We start from the raw sequence: 18068 nt of genomic DNA, 5'->3' as shown, positions 1-18068 counted from the left end.
CATAACCAATTAAGTCATAATGTTGTAACTTATTGATGAAAGATTGTTGGGTTTGTTATTATCCAAAAATTTAAAATCATAGGTTAAGGTCATTTAAATTTTAATTACTTTTCTTATTTAAAAATTGGATAATAATATAAAAGCATGTCATAAAATTTACACAAATTGGTTATTTTTAGTGCATTTTTTATTGGTAGTTGTTTCATTTATTTCTGTTACTATTGTTATGATTTATGATTGAAGGTAGGTTTGTGATAAACATTAAAATAAAATGGGAAAGAGGTGTTTGGAATAGTTTATTATTGTTTACAAGAATTGTTTAAGAAAATAGTACATCACCAAGTTGATATTTCAATATACTTATTAGAGAAGATCCTAAATTAATCTGGTTATAACTTACTTTACAATAGTTTATTAAGCAAATTCTTAATTAAGTTCTTTACCTCCAAAGTTTTTGCTGGGGGTTTTATAAAAAAAGTTGACAATTGAAATAGAGATAAACTTTGGGAATTGGAAATACCTATAAGAATAATGACCGATCATATTTCAATATTCAAACTTAAAAGCATTAATTTTTTTTCTAGACATATGTTTCATTCTAATTTCACATGTTTGCCTACATGTAATTTGTTTATGCAAGAGTGAGTAGGATAGACCCTAGACAACAATATACTGGACGGCAAAACTTTCTTATAGGGTTGATCACGTCATTTGTACCTTGCACCGTCCTCTACTATAGGGCGAGAACAAACCTAGAATACAACTACAATTGTTGGGATAAGCTATAAGTCAACAATCCTAGATAAAGCACTAATCAGGATACAGATATGTCAGAGTCGCTCGACAAAGATAAAGTAGTCCAAGCTTGTCTTGGGCAAGCCTAACATGACAAACATTCGATCATGCCAACACCATCTACTACATAATATTTCATGTTCACCTTCTCTATAAACAAGATTAGTCTCATCATAAGGAAGTTAACATCTCTTCCTCTCTTGTATTATGGCATATTACTTTCTCTACACATATCTCCATATACTGACTTGAGCATCCGAATATATTTTCATATACTCACTCATACACTCCCAGATCAACTTCGCAACATTCAAGCCCGGATACAACGTTCCAGCCCGACAACCTCCATACTAAAGAACAACATGTCAGTGGTGAAATGTGAATCTTGTTTTGGATTATGCAATTTGAGGGTCATATGCAGAAACATCTAATATGAAGACCCTTATTGACTTCAGGTTCACCAGACTGCAAAAAGGACTGCTCCATATGAAGACCCTTACACTCCTTGTGCAGTTGGCTTTGGTTATCTCCATTTCTCTTTTGATACTTCTAGGCCTCTGCATCTACCGGATATGGTTGATTATGATGGATTTTATACAGACAAGAGGTTCTGTTTGAGGTCTAAACTCTATAATTACATTGTGGGTTTGTTAGTAGCTGCATATTGTGGGGAAAAGCTATTATCCAAATTGATCATGGGAATGTCATTCTAAATTTAGATGGGTAGACTCATTTTATTCCATTTTAGGTGATACTATCACATATGTTATTATGAATTTATGATTCATTCCTATTTTTATTTTATTTGCATATAATTGATATTTGAATGTGACCAATTTTTATCATTATAAACTATTAAAGATATATTAGACGATATTTTTAGAATATGATAGTTGATTAGAAAATTAAGAATTAGTTAATTAGGTTTGTGTTAGTTACTTATTTACAAGCTTTTTTTTTCTCCTTTCTCTTATAAATAAGTCATGTTGACTCCCTTTGTAAGTGTGAATTCATATTTAATGATTAGAATAATGAAATATAATGAATAGACTTTTTTATTCTCATTCTCTTTTCTTTCTTCTTTCTTTGAGTTTTCTTTAAGCTTTTCTTTCATTCATTTCTCATCTTTCTTGTTCTTTAAGAAGGTTCATTCATCTCTCCTACCATATTTTAACATAAACTTCAGCAATTCATGCTATCAATGTTGCAAAGAGTTCCTTTTCTTTCTTCTGGATAATCTTTTTCTGGTAGATTTTGACTATTGATAATTAAAGCTGTGATATCATCTAATGACGATAAGTTTCAATAATTGTTGAAGCTCTTACTTGGTGCTCCATTGTAAGGAATCAAGTACTCTTCTGTATTAAACTTCCAAGTCTGTTTTAACTTTCTACTTCACAAAATTGCTAAATTAAAATCAATTCTGGCAGATATGGTTTCATGGCAAAATGAGTGATCACAGACAAATAATGATAATTGTTTGAAACAACCGAGCAATTAAATAGTAAAAGAGTATAGAGAAAAAGAATAACACAAGAGATTTGATAACGAGGTTTGACCAATTATGCCTACGTCACCGAGAGTGTTGAGAGACTATCATTCTGTATTATTAGATAATAAAGATTTATGTTTGACTATTCTTCTCATTGTTACATTATGTTTACATAACATAAATATATAGTTATTTACCTCAACTCTTTACATCATGTCCAAATTTATAACTTGTATTGTTGTTATATAGAGATATGAGTCATTGCATAACAATAATAATAACACCAACAAATTAACATGGTTTATTTCAATTTTCATATTTGATGCAAGTGAAAATATCTTGTGCCTTGAACTTGGAACGGGTTCTCACAATCAGACTATGGTTTTGAGGATAGATGAACTGACTTTGATTAAGTTGACATGCATGTAGGGAAAGCTTAGTTATGCTATTTTAAGAACAAAGTGTGATCAGAAAATAAAGAGAGTTACTTGCTTTATTAGAAAATACAAACAATCATAAAATAAATTGTAGAAGACATACATGGTTCATGCAAATTTAAGACTGGCTATATAAACCTATATAGTGGATCCTACCATGTGCAGTGCAGGAGCTGTATCTTCAACACTCACAATCATGCCACTGTAAATTAATTTATTGCATGCAGACCACATTTGGTTTGAAGAATTAGTCAACATTGAAATGCTAGTCTTATAAAGGAAATGCAAATCACTAAAATATTAATCAGGATGGTTTATTTAAAGTGCCCAATATGAATAGGTGTTGAAAATACTATTTTATATATCTCAGATTCACTGAAATAAGCAGGTATATAGAAAGAGATTACCTCCATACTACTACTGGTGAATATGGATTGGGGTAAAATTTGTCCATTACCTGATTCTAAATGTTGGTTAAGTAATTTTTTAACCCAAATCCGATCAAACTTGAAGTTAACCAAACCTCGATTGAAAATTGGGTTAGCCTTTAAATTCAAACTCGATCATAAATCCGATTAAATATAATACATGTCTCTTTTAGATAAAGTATATTCTCAATGTTAATTTAACATATGAAATTATATATGTGTATATATTGTTAATCGTGTATATATAATGAAAAATTAGATAATTAGTGACACTTTCGACTAACGAGATGTCACTATTCTCTACACAATTGAATAGACATACGTTCAAACATGATGAACGAATGACCATGGGACAACTCATGTTTGTCCCTCTCGATCCTAAAATATTGTCTAGTTCTAATTTTTAAACTAAAACCTGACCTTAGACTCGATGAAACTCAACCATATTCAAATATGATCATGATTAGTTAAACAAGATGAGTAAATAGGGTTGGGTCCAGCTCGCTCTTATTGATCAATCCTATGGCAAGAGATTCTATATCTGTATAATATATTTTTGTATTAAAGGTGAGATTTCAAAAAAAGTAAACAATAAGATCTTGAGTACTGATTGTGTCAAGTTTAAAATATGATATTACAAGGTAGGTTTAAATACAAATAACATCTAATCGTCTATGATTTGGTGTTGGGCTGAGGGCAATGGAGGTAAATTCAAGCAATATGTTACGGCTGGATCTTTTCTATTGGTTTTAGGAGAGTTCCGATCCACCCTACCAAAACCATTTTTAACAATAAACTATTTAAAAATAAATTAGATGATACAAATATACTTTTAATAAAAAAAATATGTTTGCAAAACCCAATTCACTAAAGCTTGGTTTACAAAGGGTTTTCAAGAGCAAATGAAGTTTGGAGCCTAAACTTTGGTTTCATGAGTCAAAAAAGTTTTACTTTAGTCATCAAACGGTTTGAATTTTCAGATAGATTTTATTTTATAGTATGAACACAATTGGTATGAAAAAACGATATTTAATTTGTATAAGCTTGTAATGTATATGTTTCTTTTAACAAACAACAAGCATCAAAATTATTTCATAGTGCTTGTGCATGGGTATCTGGTCACGTGAGTAAATAGTAAAAGTTTGGTTTTCAAGGAAGTGCATGGTGGTTCAAAAATTTTGAAGGACCTCAGAAACAAACAAGCCTCGTTAATAATGGGTACTTGGGTTCCTATTTTGAACAAAACTTGATGACCCCATGGCACCTATAAGTCCACTTGATGCACTTTTTGCTTGTCTTTCCCATAACACCAATTCCTATCTCAAACAATAATGGGTCCCTTTTCATCAATTTCTTCTCACTCTTCTTCCAACAAAAGGATGAGGGTATGTGTCAAATAATTGAAAAATCATGTAAACTTTTTAGATAATTGTTCTTTTCCATTGTGACCCAATCAATTTTCTAACAAATGGAGGGTCCCAACTATCACTTCAAACTCTTGTTCATCTTAAGGTGTTGCTTCCAATCACCATAACATGCCATGCATGCATTGTTTTGTTTGGCCATGTGGATATTTAGTATCAATCTAATCTGTCTATTATTGTTGGCTACGTTGCTTTCTTAGCTAAGAGTGAAAAGCATGTTTAATTGGCATCAACTTAATTGCCACTTGTTTGTACTCCAAACAAGTTGCATCAGTGTCAACAAGACTTAACCATTCAATTAAGAAGAATAGCTAATTAATGATATCTTTGTTCCAAACAATATAAATTTATTAAATTAATTGTGTTCATCATTGTCAATTGTCTTCTGGTTAATGTTAATTAGTTGTGCCTGTTGGAAATAAAAAAGATACAAAAATGTTTTTTTGTACTACCAAAAGCACCTCTTCACTATTTGAGTAATGAATTAATTCCTTTCGAGGTGCATGGTTACTCATCCCAACAAGTGTCATTCTCAAGAATCAAACATTTCACCTTTTGATCATCCTAAAAATTTAGTGAAACCTTATACCATTATATATAAAAGGTTTTGCTAACATTGCCATTAGGGCGAGCAACCCAAAAATGTAGAGTCAATGTTAGAAGTGGCACATTTAATTTTTTAATACTCAATGTTTTAAAATAGTAAATTATTTAAGAAGAACTTTGCATCTTTGATTTATTATTTATTATCCTTAGGATAATAGTTAGCAAAACCCATATACCATGAACAAGCCTGTGATAATCTTCTAGGTAGAAAGCTTTGTTTTTTTGCTAATAAAATAGTAAATTGTACATTCATTGAAATCAACTAATTATGAACATATTGATAACAAGAAAATGATTATGTTGGTACAAGTGCTACGAGATATGGAACCTAAGACAATTCTGGAGAACTCCTATAGAATTATTTGTCACTAATCAGTTATCGTATCCCAAAAAAAGAATAAAGGAAAAAGAGAACAGGTCCACCAAATTATTGTACAACATTTTTTCTTTTTAGTAATCTCAAGTTTAAAATTCATATACCATTAATATGAATGTTTTTATACTGTCAGTAGTATATTATTCATTATTAATTTGTATTACTTTTATTTTAGAGCTAATAATGATTAACATATAAATGATAGATAATTTATTGATAATGTAAAAACACTTACACACTCGGTATACATTGAATCTTTAGTCTAATCTCACAGGAAACACAGTTTTACTCTAAGTACTTATATATACCTACCTTATTGATAAATTTATTTATTCTTATCAAAAATATCTCAGATAGAATTATCTGTTTACTTAAAACGCTCTGAAAAGAAAAAAAAGAAAATTGGACCACAAAACTATAGTACGACCTGTTTTTAGATTATTATGTGTAGCTATTCTTCATATAAATGGTTACCGACATGTACGACGTTAATAACTTGACCATGAAATAATGCAAAACTTGAAGAGATTGGAATAAAATATCTTCCCTATCTACCAGCCCTTTATTAACGTTACAAGAGAGTGGACAACCAATAATAACTTATTTATTAACGTGATTCTTTGTGGGAAAAATATAGAATTTTGTATATACATGTCGGCTATTGGCCTATTGTTATATTTCGAAATTATAACCGTACCATGTCCATTCTTTAATGTCAAAAAACCGTAGTAAATGGGTTTGGTGCCACATTTCAACCTGAAGTTTTAAGATTTAGTTCTATTGGTGCATTAATTTATAAAACTATCGAATTATCAATTATCATCAATTTGAGACTACTTACTATTGGGGAACTTAGTGTAATGCATTTCTATATTTTTGATTGTTTCTTAGCCAAAGGCTTTTAGGATTTATACAAGATGTGACTATAATATGACTGGTTGCTTAAAGAATAAGTAACAACCAATAAGAAGAATGATTTCTAACTAACTTAACTACTTTAACTAACAAAAGAGGCGAAACAAATGGAATTAGAATTTTGAAATTTTATGGCTCATGGTCCTACTGATATAGAGCAGAGATGATTCTGATGTGTTATGGTCCATGACCTTGTTTTCCTGCACCATGGTCAGGTTTGGTGCGTCATTGCCCATAGCTCTGCTTTCCTGCACCATGGTCATTTTTGGTGCGCCATGGCCCATAGCTCTGCTTCCTGCACCACGGTCAGTTTTGGTGCGCCATGACCCATAGCTCTGCTTCCTGCACCACGGTCAGTTTTGGTGCGCCATGGCACATAGCTCTACTTTTCAGCACCATGGTTAGTTTTGGTGCGTTTGGTGCGCCACACTTGTCTCAGTCAATGTTTAGCATGTATGTGCCACAAGCGCCAATGTGGTGCATGTGATGTGTGAGAGCCTTGTGCGTGTCTCGGTCAGGTCTGCTTCTTGTGCCTCGGTCATGTGCGTTGTCTGCTTCGGTTATGTTTGCATTTCCCTCGGTCAAGGTATGATTTCACTCGGTCATGTGTGGTTTTCTTTCAGTCAAGTGCTTCTTGTGAGCTATGTTCAATACCCCCCCCCCTCCCCCACTGATTGATTTTCTTGAATTCACACAAGCTGCGCAGTCTGAATCACTAAATGCTTTGGTCTGCAAAGAAGAAGAAACATGATAGTACAATCTTTGGTCAGGATTGCCCTTAATATATCTGAGAACTCTAATTAAGGCCTTCTAATGATTAATAATGGGGTTAGCCATAAATTGGCTTAGTTGTTGAACTGCAAAACTTATATAAGACCTTGTGTTAGTTAGATATAATAACATGCCCACTAATCTCCAGGCAGGGTCAGAATAAGGAGGTGAGTCATTTTGACAAAGCTTGGTGGTTTTAACTATAGGTGTATGAACAGGTTTTCATGCAAGGAACCCAGTGTCATATAGGACATCCAAAACATACTTCCTTTGGCACAGGGTTATACCATTCTTTGTCCTAGCAAATTCTAAGCCTAGGAAGTATTTCAAGGTGCTTAGGTCTTTAATTTTGAATTGCTTATCAAGATAATGTTTGACCCTCTTAATTTTGTTGCCAGATAGTATTAGATAATCTACATAGATCAGGAGAGCAGTAAAAAGGGATCCAGACTTCTTAGTGAATAGGGAGTGGTCATGATGGAATTGTATATATCCCAAGGATAATAAGAGCTGAGACAACTTGGTAAATCATTGTCTCCCTGCTTGTTTTAGTCCATATAGGGACTTGTGTAACTTGCAAACTATATTGGGTTGGCTGGTAAGAACTCATTGAGGTATATTCATATAAACATCCTCATTAAGGTCACCATGAAGGAATACATTATTCACATCTAGTTGGTGAATAATCCAATCTTGTGATGAGGCTATGGAAAGAAGAAGCCTCATTGTGGTGAGTTTTACAACTCGGGAAAATGTGTCAAAGTAGTTTATGCCCTCTATTTGGTTGAATCTCTTTGCTACTAACCTAGCCTTATACCTCTCTATGGACCCATCTTACTTATATTTGATTTTTTATACTCATTTGCAACCAATGGCTTTCTTATTAGGGGGTAGGTCAACTAGGCTCCAAGTTTTGTTTACCTCAAGAGCATTAAGCTCATTCTGCATTGCCTCTATCCAATGATATGAGGTGATTGCTTGATTATAGTGTTTTGGCTCATTGCGAGCACTGATGGACAAAATGTGGCCTAAGTGTGCAGGGGAAATGGAATGATAGGATAGAACAAATGACAACAGATGAGTAACAACAAAGTTATTTGTGCTAAACAGGTGACAATCGAAATCCTTAAGGTAAGTAGGTGGATTCCTAAGGCGATTTGACCTTCTTGGGTTTTGTATGGTTGATGCATCTTGGTTCAGGTTAGAGGTGCCAATGTTAGGTGTAGCATGGTGTGAGGGAGTTTGCTCAGGTATGGCCTCTGAGTGGCTAGCACTAGTTTCATTTTGACTAGTGGATGTGGGTCTAGGTACAATGTGTTGATCATCTTAGAAGAAGAAATCATTGTTAGTGTTGCTAGGATCAGGATTGGCATTGAGTTTTGTGTTTTTATAAGGAAACAAGTGCTCATAGATTATAACATGTCTAGAGGTAAAGGTATCTCTAGTTTGTAGGTCAAATATGGCATATCCCTTTGTTCCAGGCCTGTGGCCAAGAAAGATACACTTCATGGCCATGGGGTCAAGTTTAGTCCTTTGTTGGACTAGGGTGGATGCAAAGCATAGACACTCAAACACTTTGGTCTCAAGTAGGTTTGCCTGCTTGTCACATAGAAGCTCATAGGGAGTTTTGTTATCTAAGACATGAATAGGCAACCTATTTATTAAGTATATAGCATGCAGGACAACATAGCACCAGAAGTTCTTAGGGAGCCTAGATTGGAAAAGGATGGTTCTGGTTACATTCATTATATGTCTATGCTTCCTCTCAACAACAGAGTTCTGTTGGGGAGTTTCAACACATGTGGTTTGGTATATCATGTCATGTTCCTTAAAGAAGGCAGACATGTTGAATTCAACTCCATTATCGATCCTAACAATATTTATTTGCTTAAGGAATTGAGTTCTAACCATTTTAACAAAGTCATGCAGTAGCCCTCTACACTCAGCCTTAGATTTCATCAAAAATAACCAGGTCTGTCTAGAATAATCATCAAGAACACTTAGAAAATATTTGTGCCCATGTATGCAAGAAATGGCCAAAGGGCCCCATATATCCATATGAACCATATCAAAAGTATGCATGCTCTTATTCATGTTATTAGGAAAATGTAACTTAGCTTGTTTTCCTAGATGGCAAAAATCACAAATTTTTGACGAATCAAATTTAACATAGTCATAAATTGCAAACAAAATTCAATACATCATGAGATGGATGGTCTAATCTATTGTGCCACAAGTCAAAATTGTCAAATTTACATATGATATTGACATTGTGCTTATTTGCTATGTATTTCTCAAAATCTTTTCTAAGAACATATACATTGTTTTTAACCTCAGCATGTCCAATCATCCTCGAGGTAGTCATATCCTGAATAGAACATTTTGAGTCATCAAAGGTTAGTGTATAATGCACAGACTTGGTTAGTTTGTACACTGAAATGAGATTGAACTTGAAATCTGGTATGTATAACACATTATGCAATTAAGAGAATTTGATAGAGTAATGGTCCCAGAAAATTTTGCCAAGGTGGTTGCACCATTTGGCAGATTGATCACAATAGGCTTGATGGATTGAAAAACATCAAAATTTATCAGGTTGGGGCACACATGATCAGTGGCCCCTGTGTCAAGAGTCCAAGTGGAAAATTTACCTATGATTTCATGTTTCTGATTCACAGGTTCTAAGTTTGAGTCACTAGCTGGTAATGAGTTTAAACTCAATTGATTCACATTGTGCTCAGAGTTTCCAACTCCTATGCTTTTGAATATAGAAGCTAATTGTGCATATTGCTTGGACTCGAAGTTGAAGCTCATGGTGCCTCCTTCCTGATCATTCCCTTCATCCTTTGTGGCAGTGTTGATTGATGTTGTGGGTGGCCTGGTCCTGTTTTGTTGCATTTTTGCTAGCAAATCACGCTTGAAGTAGCCTGTTTCAATTGTGTGTCTTTCTCTACCATAGAATGAGCACATTTTGACTCTGCTTGGTTTATTGCCTCCATATGACCTTGTACTGCCTCTGCCTCTGTTTGATGCATGGTTTGATCTTCCAAAGGTGTTTCTTGGCCTCCATGATTGTGTCTGACTTTCTTGAATCGCTTGTGGTTTGTTGCTAACTGCATTGAATAGAATCTTGGGATTCAAAGAAGTTGAGCCAAGAAGTTGCCTTTCTTGTTGAAGGACTATGGAGAAGGCTTTATTCATTGAAGAGAGTGGCTCCATCATTAGAATTTGTGCTCTTATGGTGCTGAAGTCATCATTCAAGCCCTTCAAAAAACAAATCACATATTTTGTCCCACGTTGATCCTTTATTGAGCCAACCAAACCACATCTACATTTGATCTCACACATACACGATGCAATATGTCTAAGTGAGTCAAACTCATCCCATAGTATCTTTATGTTAGTGTGGTAGCCTGATATTCCTCTATCACCTTGCTTAATTGAATGAAGTTCTTGTAATACATCTAACATTCTGAAATAATCACCTTTTGAGTATCTTTCTTTCAGGTCCTCCCACAATTCTTGTGTTTTGTCTATATAAATTGTACTTTGTGATATCTGAGGTGATAGACATCTTGTGATCAAAGAGATCACCATAGTATTGCATCGTTCCCACATGTCAAAATTAGGATCCGTTGGACCCCTGATGAGATGGTTTCATCAATAAACTTGTATTTGTTCTTGGAGCGTAATGCCCTCTTCATTGATCTGCTCCAAGTGTGGTAGTTGGTCTCATCCATTGGAGGTGTAACCAAGACTGCCACTGGGCTCTCTCCAGGGTGCAGATAGTAAGGATTTCTTTGCACATCATTAATGTTGCTAATAGCTTGTATTTCGGTGTCTTGACTTTGGCCTTCTGCCATTGCGTTGTTGTTGTTGTTAGAGAAAAGAGAAGCTTCTGATATGAACAGATTAGAGGAGATGAATGACCATAATTCTTGGTCTATTGAGAAGAGGCAGAACAGAGCATTCAAAAGGAATGCTTTGATACCATATTGCAGAACTTAGCGTAATATATTTCTATATCCTTGATTGTTTCTTAAGCCAAAGGCTTTTAGGATTTATACAAGATGTGACTCTAATATGATTGGTTGCTTAAAAAATAAGTAACAACCAATAAGAATAAGGATTTCTAACTAACTTAACTACTTTAACTAACAAAAGAGGAGAAACACATGGAATTAGAATTTTGGAATTTTATGGCTCATGGTCCTGCTGATATGGACCAGAGATGATTCTGATGCGTTATGGCCCATAACTCTACTTTCCTGCACCACAGTCAGTTTTGGTGCGTCTAGTGCGCCACACTTGTCTCGAACAATGTTTAGCTTGTATGCACCACATACGCCAATGTGGTGCATGTGATGCGTGAGAGCCTTGTGCTTGTCTCAGTCAGATCTGCATCTTGTGCCTTGGTCATGTACACTGTCTACTTCGATCATTTTGCATTTCCCTCGGTCATGTGTGGTTTTCTTTCGATCAAGTACTTCTTGTGAGCTATGTTCAATATTTACTTCACCCATCATACATTCAATTATCATTTTTTCTATACATATTAAACTAGCTAGTAAATGAAAATATAATAACTCCTCTAGACAATAGTTGTAAATCTTTTTTCCCAGTCCCCAGACAAAGTGAATTCCATTCATAAACGGTAAAGCTTAAACTTACATAAAATTAAGACTAAATTACCTTACAAGCTATCATTGTTTTACAATTCTTTTAGAATCTTGCTATTTGAACCTCAAGTTATAAACATTATAGTTGATATAGGCATATGGTATATATTTATTTTTATTTCTTACTTATTTGTTATTATCTTTTTTATCTGCAAATTATGTTTTCAGTTGTACAAGCTAAAAAAAACCAGAAACTACTACACAATGGAGCCCTCTCTATGAATACAGAGATAAATATGCTAGAGGGTTATTACACTATTTAAAAAAACATAAGAACTCCACATAATATTTTGATGTTTCAGAATTGTTTTGTAATAAATAAGTTATTGATGATTTTAGAGAAAAGTTTTTTATGAGAAAAAATAAGATAATTCTAGTCCGACTCATAATAAATACTAACATACTACCATTTGCTTGTAACAAAAAAAATCACCCTTGTTTAACCAACCATATTTTGAGGTTAATGAGACATGCAGAAACAAGGTTGAGCAGTTCAGGTTTTGGTGAACTCTTATACTTTTTCTTTCTGTCATTCCAATCAGTGAAAAGAAACAACTGTCATAAAGCTTCTTTCACCCAAAACAAAAAACAACCTCTGCACCCACACGCTCATGCTTGGCCAAGCCCAATAATCAAGCTCACCCCAAAACCCAGTAATTGATCATAGCTTATTCAACTTCCCAAAGCAACCTCTGCACGTGCGTCATCACCTTCATCCTCATTAGTCATTCCTCTAAGCCCAAGAATAACTATAAACAAGGTACCCATGCAGTAAATAAGAACCAAACCATGACCATTTCAGAAGTGGTGTTTGTCCCACTGTTTCTAAATTTTATGAATTGTCCACCACTGGGAAAAGATGAGTTCGTCCAATAACAAATTGTGCTCTAAAACTGCTTCGGAAACAAGAAGGAAGAGCAGAAGGAAATGCAGTAAAAATATTTGAGTAGGTTGTTGAGTCCTTCTACTAATAAAGTTTACTCTTAATTTTAATTTAAGGATAAAAATATAAGAAATGTGTTTTAACATTTTTGTGAATCACAGAAGAAAAGTCAAATAATCAAAAATAGAGTTTTTGTCAAATGTGAAAAAATTGTTAATATGTTTTAAACAGTAAACAATTATACAATATAAGGTCTGGTTCAGTTGATAAAACCAAAACCATGACAGAAACAACAACTCCCATAAAATTACATAGTAAATCAAAATTAAAACGAATAAATAATGTGATAGGATAATTTTACTCTTTAAATATAATAACTTGACACTTTTAATATTAAGAGTAAAGGTAAAAATGACAACTTCTCAGCTTTTCTGATTGCATAAAATTTATGGTAGTCACATGTTATGATAAAATTTATATCTGACTTGGTGTAATTGATTTTAGAAAATACATAATTCGGGCAAGAGTTATGGATAGGATGGTTTAACAAGTCTCAACCTATGCAACACTAACAGGCCCTCTTCTCAGCTTAACCATGACATCTTCTATTTTCACAAACTGTACCATAATCCTTTACTATTTATACCCACTCCTTAATTTATTCAGTTAATTTTTATGTTCAATAATTATTACTCTAATATATTTTACCCATCACTGCCTTAGCATTATAGTTTATTAAACACGTTACTTTAATTGCATTACTAGTTCCTTAACTTTTATCATTAAACCAGTTCATAAACAAATTTGCAATGTAAAATGTCAATGATGAGAAATATACATGAGCAACAAGGTGTTACCATTTTTTGTAATTATTTTTGGTTTTGCAGAAGAGAAAAAATATATATATTACTAGTGTAAGAGTTTTATACACTAAGAATCAATCATCCATTATTTATTTATTATCATTAATAATTCTTAAATACATAATACAAATAAATGATGAGTTATATATTAAATTTTTACCGGAACCAGGTTTTGAATTTTCTTTTTCTTTTTATACTCCTCCGTACAATTTCAGCATAAATACCACACAACAACCTTCTCCAAACACAAACTCATTTCTCTCTCTATACGCATTCACACTTTGAACTTCAATTCAAACTTCAAACCCTTCTTTCTATGACCCATTCTTTCTTCTTCCATTACCATGTTAGAAACTGGTTACGCCCGTGATTCTGAGCTCAGCTTAGACACTCTTAATTCCTCAACACAACGTTCTTCAATGAGCAGTGAAAGCATTTGCAGCACCAGTTTCAGCCGTCTCTCCTTCGAGAATCTTCCTACTTCGCCGGAATCCAACCTTTCCATCAAGCCTCATCGCTCCTCTGATTTCGCCTACTCCGCCATCCGCCGCAAGTCTGGCCTCACCTTCCGTGACTTCCACCTCCTCCGCCGAATCGGCGCCGGAGATATCGGAACAGTCTATCTCTGCCGCCTCAGAACTACCGATGACGAGTTCGATAGCGTTGTAGACGGCGGTGACTCTGGATGTTTCTACGCTATGAAGGTGGTGGACAAAGAAGCGGTGGTTTTGAAGAAAAAAGAGCAGAGAGCTGAGATGGAGAGAAAAATTCTGAAGATGCTAGATCATCCTTTTCTTCCTACGCTTTATGCTGAGTTTGAAGCTTCGCATTTCTCTTGCATTGTTATGGAGTTTTGTTCTGGCGGTGATTTACACTCGCTCCGTCACAAGCACCCTCATAAACGCTTCCCTATCAACTCCGCAAGGTAACATTAACACACCAAACGACAACGTTTTGATGAAACCCAATATCTCCTTTTTCAGAATATTAATTAAAACCATGACATAATTTCATTACTGTTTCCTATTTACTGCTCTGTAACTGAGTTTTTCTGCCACTTAGCCGCAAAAAATTTCGGTTACTAGAAACTTAAAAGCCTTTGTTTCTTTATCTTAGTGGATTTTAAAAATGACGACTATAATTATTGTCGTAATATCGAAGACTCCCGAAATCATAATATTGTGATCGGAATTATGATTGTTATTATTGTTCAGGTTTTACGCAGCTGAGGTACTAGTGGCATTAGAGTACCTTCACATGTTGGGAATCATTTATAGAGATCTAAAGCCGGAAAACGTGTTAGTCAGATCAGACGGTCACATCATGCTCTCTGATTTTGATCTCTCGCTCTGTTCTGATGCAATCCCAGCCGTTGAATCACATGATGATAATCCAGCATTCTTACCATACAACCGTTCTAATATCACTCCTTTCTCATGTCTATCAAACCGATTATTCCGGTCCAGGAAGGTTCAAACGGTTCAACCAAACCGGTTATTCGTGGCTGAACCGGTTGGTGCAAGGTCTTGTTCTTTTGTTGGGACTCATGAATACGTGTCACCGGAAGTTGCTTCTGGTAACTCACACGGTAACGCCGTTGACTGGTGGTCGTTTGGGATATTCATTTATGAGCTTATGTACGGTCGTACTCCGTTTGCGGGACCATCGAATGAGGCTACACTGCGCAACATCATAAACAAACCTGTCACCTTCCCTACTTCTATATCTTCCACCTCGCTTGAGGTTCACGCGCGGGACCTCGTGTCAGGGTTGCTGAAAAAAGACCCGAACCGGAGGCTCGGGTCGAAGCGTGGTGCTGCTGAGGTTAAGAAGCATCCTTTCTTTCAAGGGCTTAATCTTGCGCTGATTAGGATGCTGACTCCGCCGGAGGTGCCGTGCCTGAGAAGGAATAAAACGACGCCGTTAGTCCCGGTACAGGGAAATGGTAGTGGTAGTAGTCGGAGGCTGCAGCCAACGACGTCGTTCGATTACTTTTGAAAATAAGATGTTCGGCGCGTTTTGTGCCACGTGTTAAGTCGGTGCCTCACAGATTTTATAACTGGAGGGTGACGTAGCTGTATATTCCACCTGTCCTTTCTTTTTGTACCCTTTTTTAAATTTAGTATTATTAATTTATTATAGTTTAATAGTTATATATTCACCTTTCTTTTACCTTGACTTATTTTTTTAATGTCTAGGATAACAATATATGTTTAGGTAAATGAATACGTGGGTATACTAAGGACAACTAAAAGAAAAACAACTTTACTGTTAGGTAAATATATTTTCTGCCTTTTGAAGCTAAATGAACAAGGCATTGCTTCGTTGGGATCATGTCTATAATTAATAAATATTGCATCTTCTTTTAGAAATATTTACTAATTTTAGGAAATAATAAACCTTATTACATAGAGAATTAATTAATTTGATTTCCCAATAAACATTTACTTAATAATGTAACTCTTTATCCGCATTATAAGGTTAACCTTTCATTTTTCCTCCCTGAGACGAGAACAGACACCTATAGGGGAAAATAAGTAATGCTTGCTCAAGAAGTAGAACATGTTTCCTTACAGTTTAGTGTCTCTGACATTGATAAAGTAAAAGAGCATTCCTTGATTATTTTAGTTTTAATAAACTTTGCTTTCTACGCAATATACAAGGAATTAGTTCATTATAGCTTAATGCTGGCAATGTTTATCACGTATATGGCAAGTTCATGTTCATGTATAGGTGCATGATTCCCGGTTTGGTCCAAAGATAATTTAATCGTGTAGGATCTTCAATATAGGTTTAATGTGCTTTCTGAGTCACTTTTATGCGGTTCAAGTAACCCAAGGGTCATGGTGAACAGTAATCTAAGTGGGTAAACTGTGCGTCCCAAAGTATTAAACAAATTATTTTACGGTAACAATTTATAAATTGGAAGAAAAAGAATGTATGCATATGAGTTTTATACATTATTACTATATTCTTCATTATTCATGTTTAAGTATATAATTGATTGACCTAATCCGTAGTTAATAAAGGAGAACTAAGGTTATGTTCGGTAAAAATATTGGGTTAAGCCAATTGAAATCCAACCCAACCTTGGGATAACTATCATCGCAAAAAGAAAAGACTTTAAATTTTAGAATTTCATATAGTGTATTTTTTTCGTATTATATAATTAGTATGTATTACTAATTTTATTTATTGAAGAACTATTTGTAGTTGATATGATGACCATATTAACCTTTCTTATAGTTTTATAAGGAAATGTTATCCTAAGGCACTTGCTAAATAAATAAGATTAAAAAATATATGAAAAATGATATATTCAAATACATTAAAACTTTAAAAGTTAGTATGCTTTTCAATATAATTTATTTATTTATTTATTTTGGGAGAGTTGAGTGAAACTTGCACATGTAACAATTTAAGCAATATTTTCATATAAATATATCATTGAGTAGAATAATTTTAATCATTTATTATATTCAAAAGTTTAGATTTATCTTGAAGGAATTAACTTTTTTTTTGTAAGGAACTAATACATTTCCAAACTCGTAATTGTTCCCTTAACAAGTACCGATCATAGGAACTAACCTTTTTTTTACTTTAATTTTAACTAGACTTGTTTTTAAAAACTTGTTAGTCAAGCTCATTGCCTCATTTTGTAGTAAGACTACCAAAGGTAATGTTTGCATATGAGGAGAAGGTTTACACTTCTTCACTGAACCAATAATATAAATAGATTGTTAAAATAGAGTGTAGATTTTTTCTTCTGCGTCAATAATAGAAAAATAAAATCTCAAAGGCTAAAACAAAATAGAGAAGCTGCTTTTAGGCTTTTAGGTCTGTGCAGTACACTATAGAGGAAACAGCATATAGTAAGTATTAATCTTATTATGGTTGGAATTGATTTTTATGAAAGATTCCATATCCATTATGATTTTACATAAATAGCAAAGCTAGGGTAATTGATTTATTGTGCCTGTCTATTTCTAATCCTAATTTATGAGCATTACGCTAAATAGAAGGCTAAAGTAACTCTTTCATACCTATTTGAAAGATACATAAATTACATATTATTTCTACTTTGATGTTCAAGAAACATAAATACTATATGTAAGATATAGTTTAACATCAAATTATTTTTCATCACGGGTCATGGGTGTGACTTACATATACACAATATAGATGACAAATAATATGGATACAATAGAAGCAGTATGGATGGCAAATAGGCTTAGCATTTTAGTAATAGAAAAATATGTATGTATTGAGAGTTTGACTATTTTTTATAATATTACTAGCAGTGTATCCGTGCACTTGCACGGATCGCTTCTTTGTTTATACATAATGTAAATATAATATAAATATATTTTATAATATCAATAAATCATGTATTAAAACA

At 33.9% G+C, this 18068-nt stretch overlaps 2 protein-coding genes across 2 annotated transcripts; one reads left to right on the top strand and one right to left on the bottom strand.

The window, feature by feature from the left end:
* LOC109344577 lies at positions 8103–11107 on the bottom strand. The gene is made up of 5 exons (XM_019583342.1): positions 10886–11107; positions 9768–10802; positions 9501–9612; positions 8644–8878; positions 8103–8547 (listed from the first exon to the last, which is right to left on the bottom strand). The coding sequence occupies exons 1-5, from the start codon at positions 11105–11107 to the stop codon at positions 8103–8105; spliced, it is 2049 nt and encodes a 682-aa protein (XP_019438887.1).
* On the top strand, positions 13926–15824 carry LOC109345257 (protein kinase PINOID-like). Its single transcript, XM_019584139.1, has 2 exons — positions 13926–14594; positions 14884–15824. The coding sequence occupies exons 1-2, from the start codon at positions 14014–14016 to the stop codon at positions 15665–15667; spliced, it is 1365 nt and encodes a 454-aa protein (XP_019439684.1). The 5' UTR covers positions 13926–14013; the 3' UTR covers positions 15668–15824.

This window comes from Lupinus angustifolius, chromosome LG04 (assembly GCF_001865875.1).
Source record: "Lupinus angustifolius cultivar Tanjil chromosome LG04, LupAngTanjil_v1.0, whole genome shotgun sequence".
Lineage (NCBI taxonomy): Eukaryota > Viridiplantae > Streptophyta > Magnoliopsida > Fabales > Fabaceae > Lupinus > Lupinus angustifolius.
This window is presented reverse-complemented; position numbering and strand designations above follow the sequence as displayed.

Bases quoted from the DNA above. Each gene is read 5' to 3' on its own strand.
- LOC109344577 (XM_019583342.1), bottom strand. From the start codon at position 11,107: ATGGCAGAAGGCCAAAGTCAAGACACCGAAATACAAGCTATTAGCAAC. The intron at 10,803-10,885 runs GTCCAACGGATC...CTATCACCTCAG, and splicing joins ATGAAACCATCTCATCAGGG to ATATCACAAAGTACAATTTA. The intron at 8,548-8,643 runs GTTTCCTTATAA...CATTGTACCTAG, and splicing joins GTTATAATCTATGAGCACTT to ACCCACATCCACTAGTCAAA.
- LOC109345257 (XM_019584139.1), top strand. From the start codon at position 14,014: ATGTTAGAAACTGGTTACGCCCGTGATTCTGAGCTCAGCTTAGACACT. The intron at 14,595-14,883 runs GTAACATTAACA...ATTATTGTTCAG, and splicing joins TTCCCTATCAACTCCGCAAG to GTTTTACGCAGCTGAGGTAC.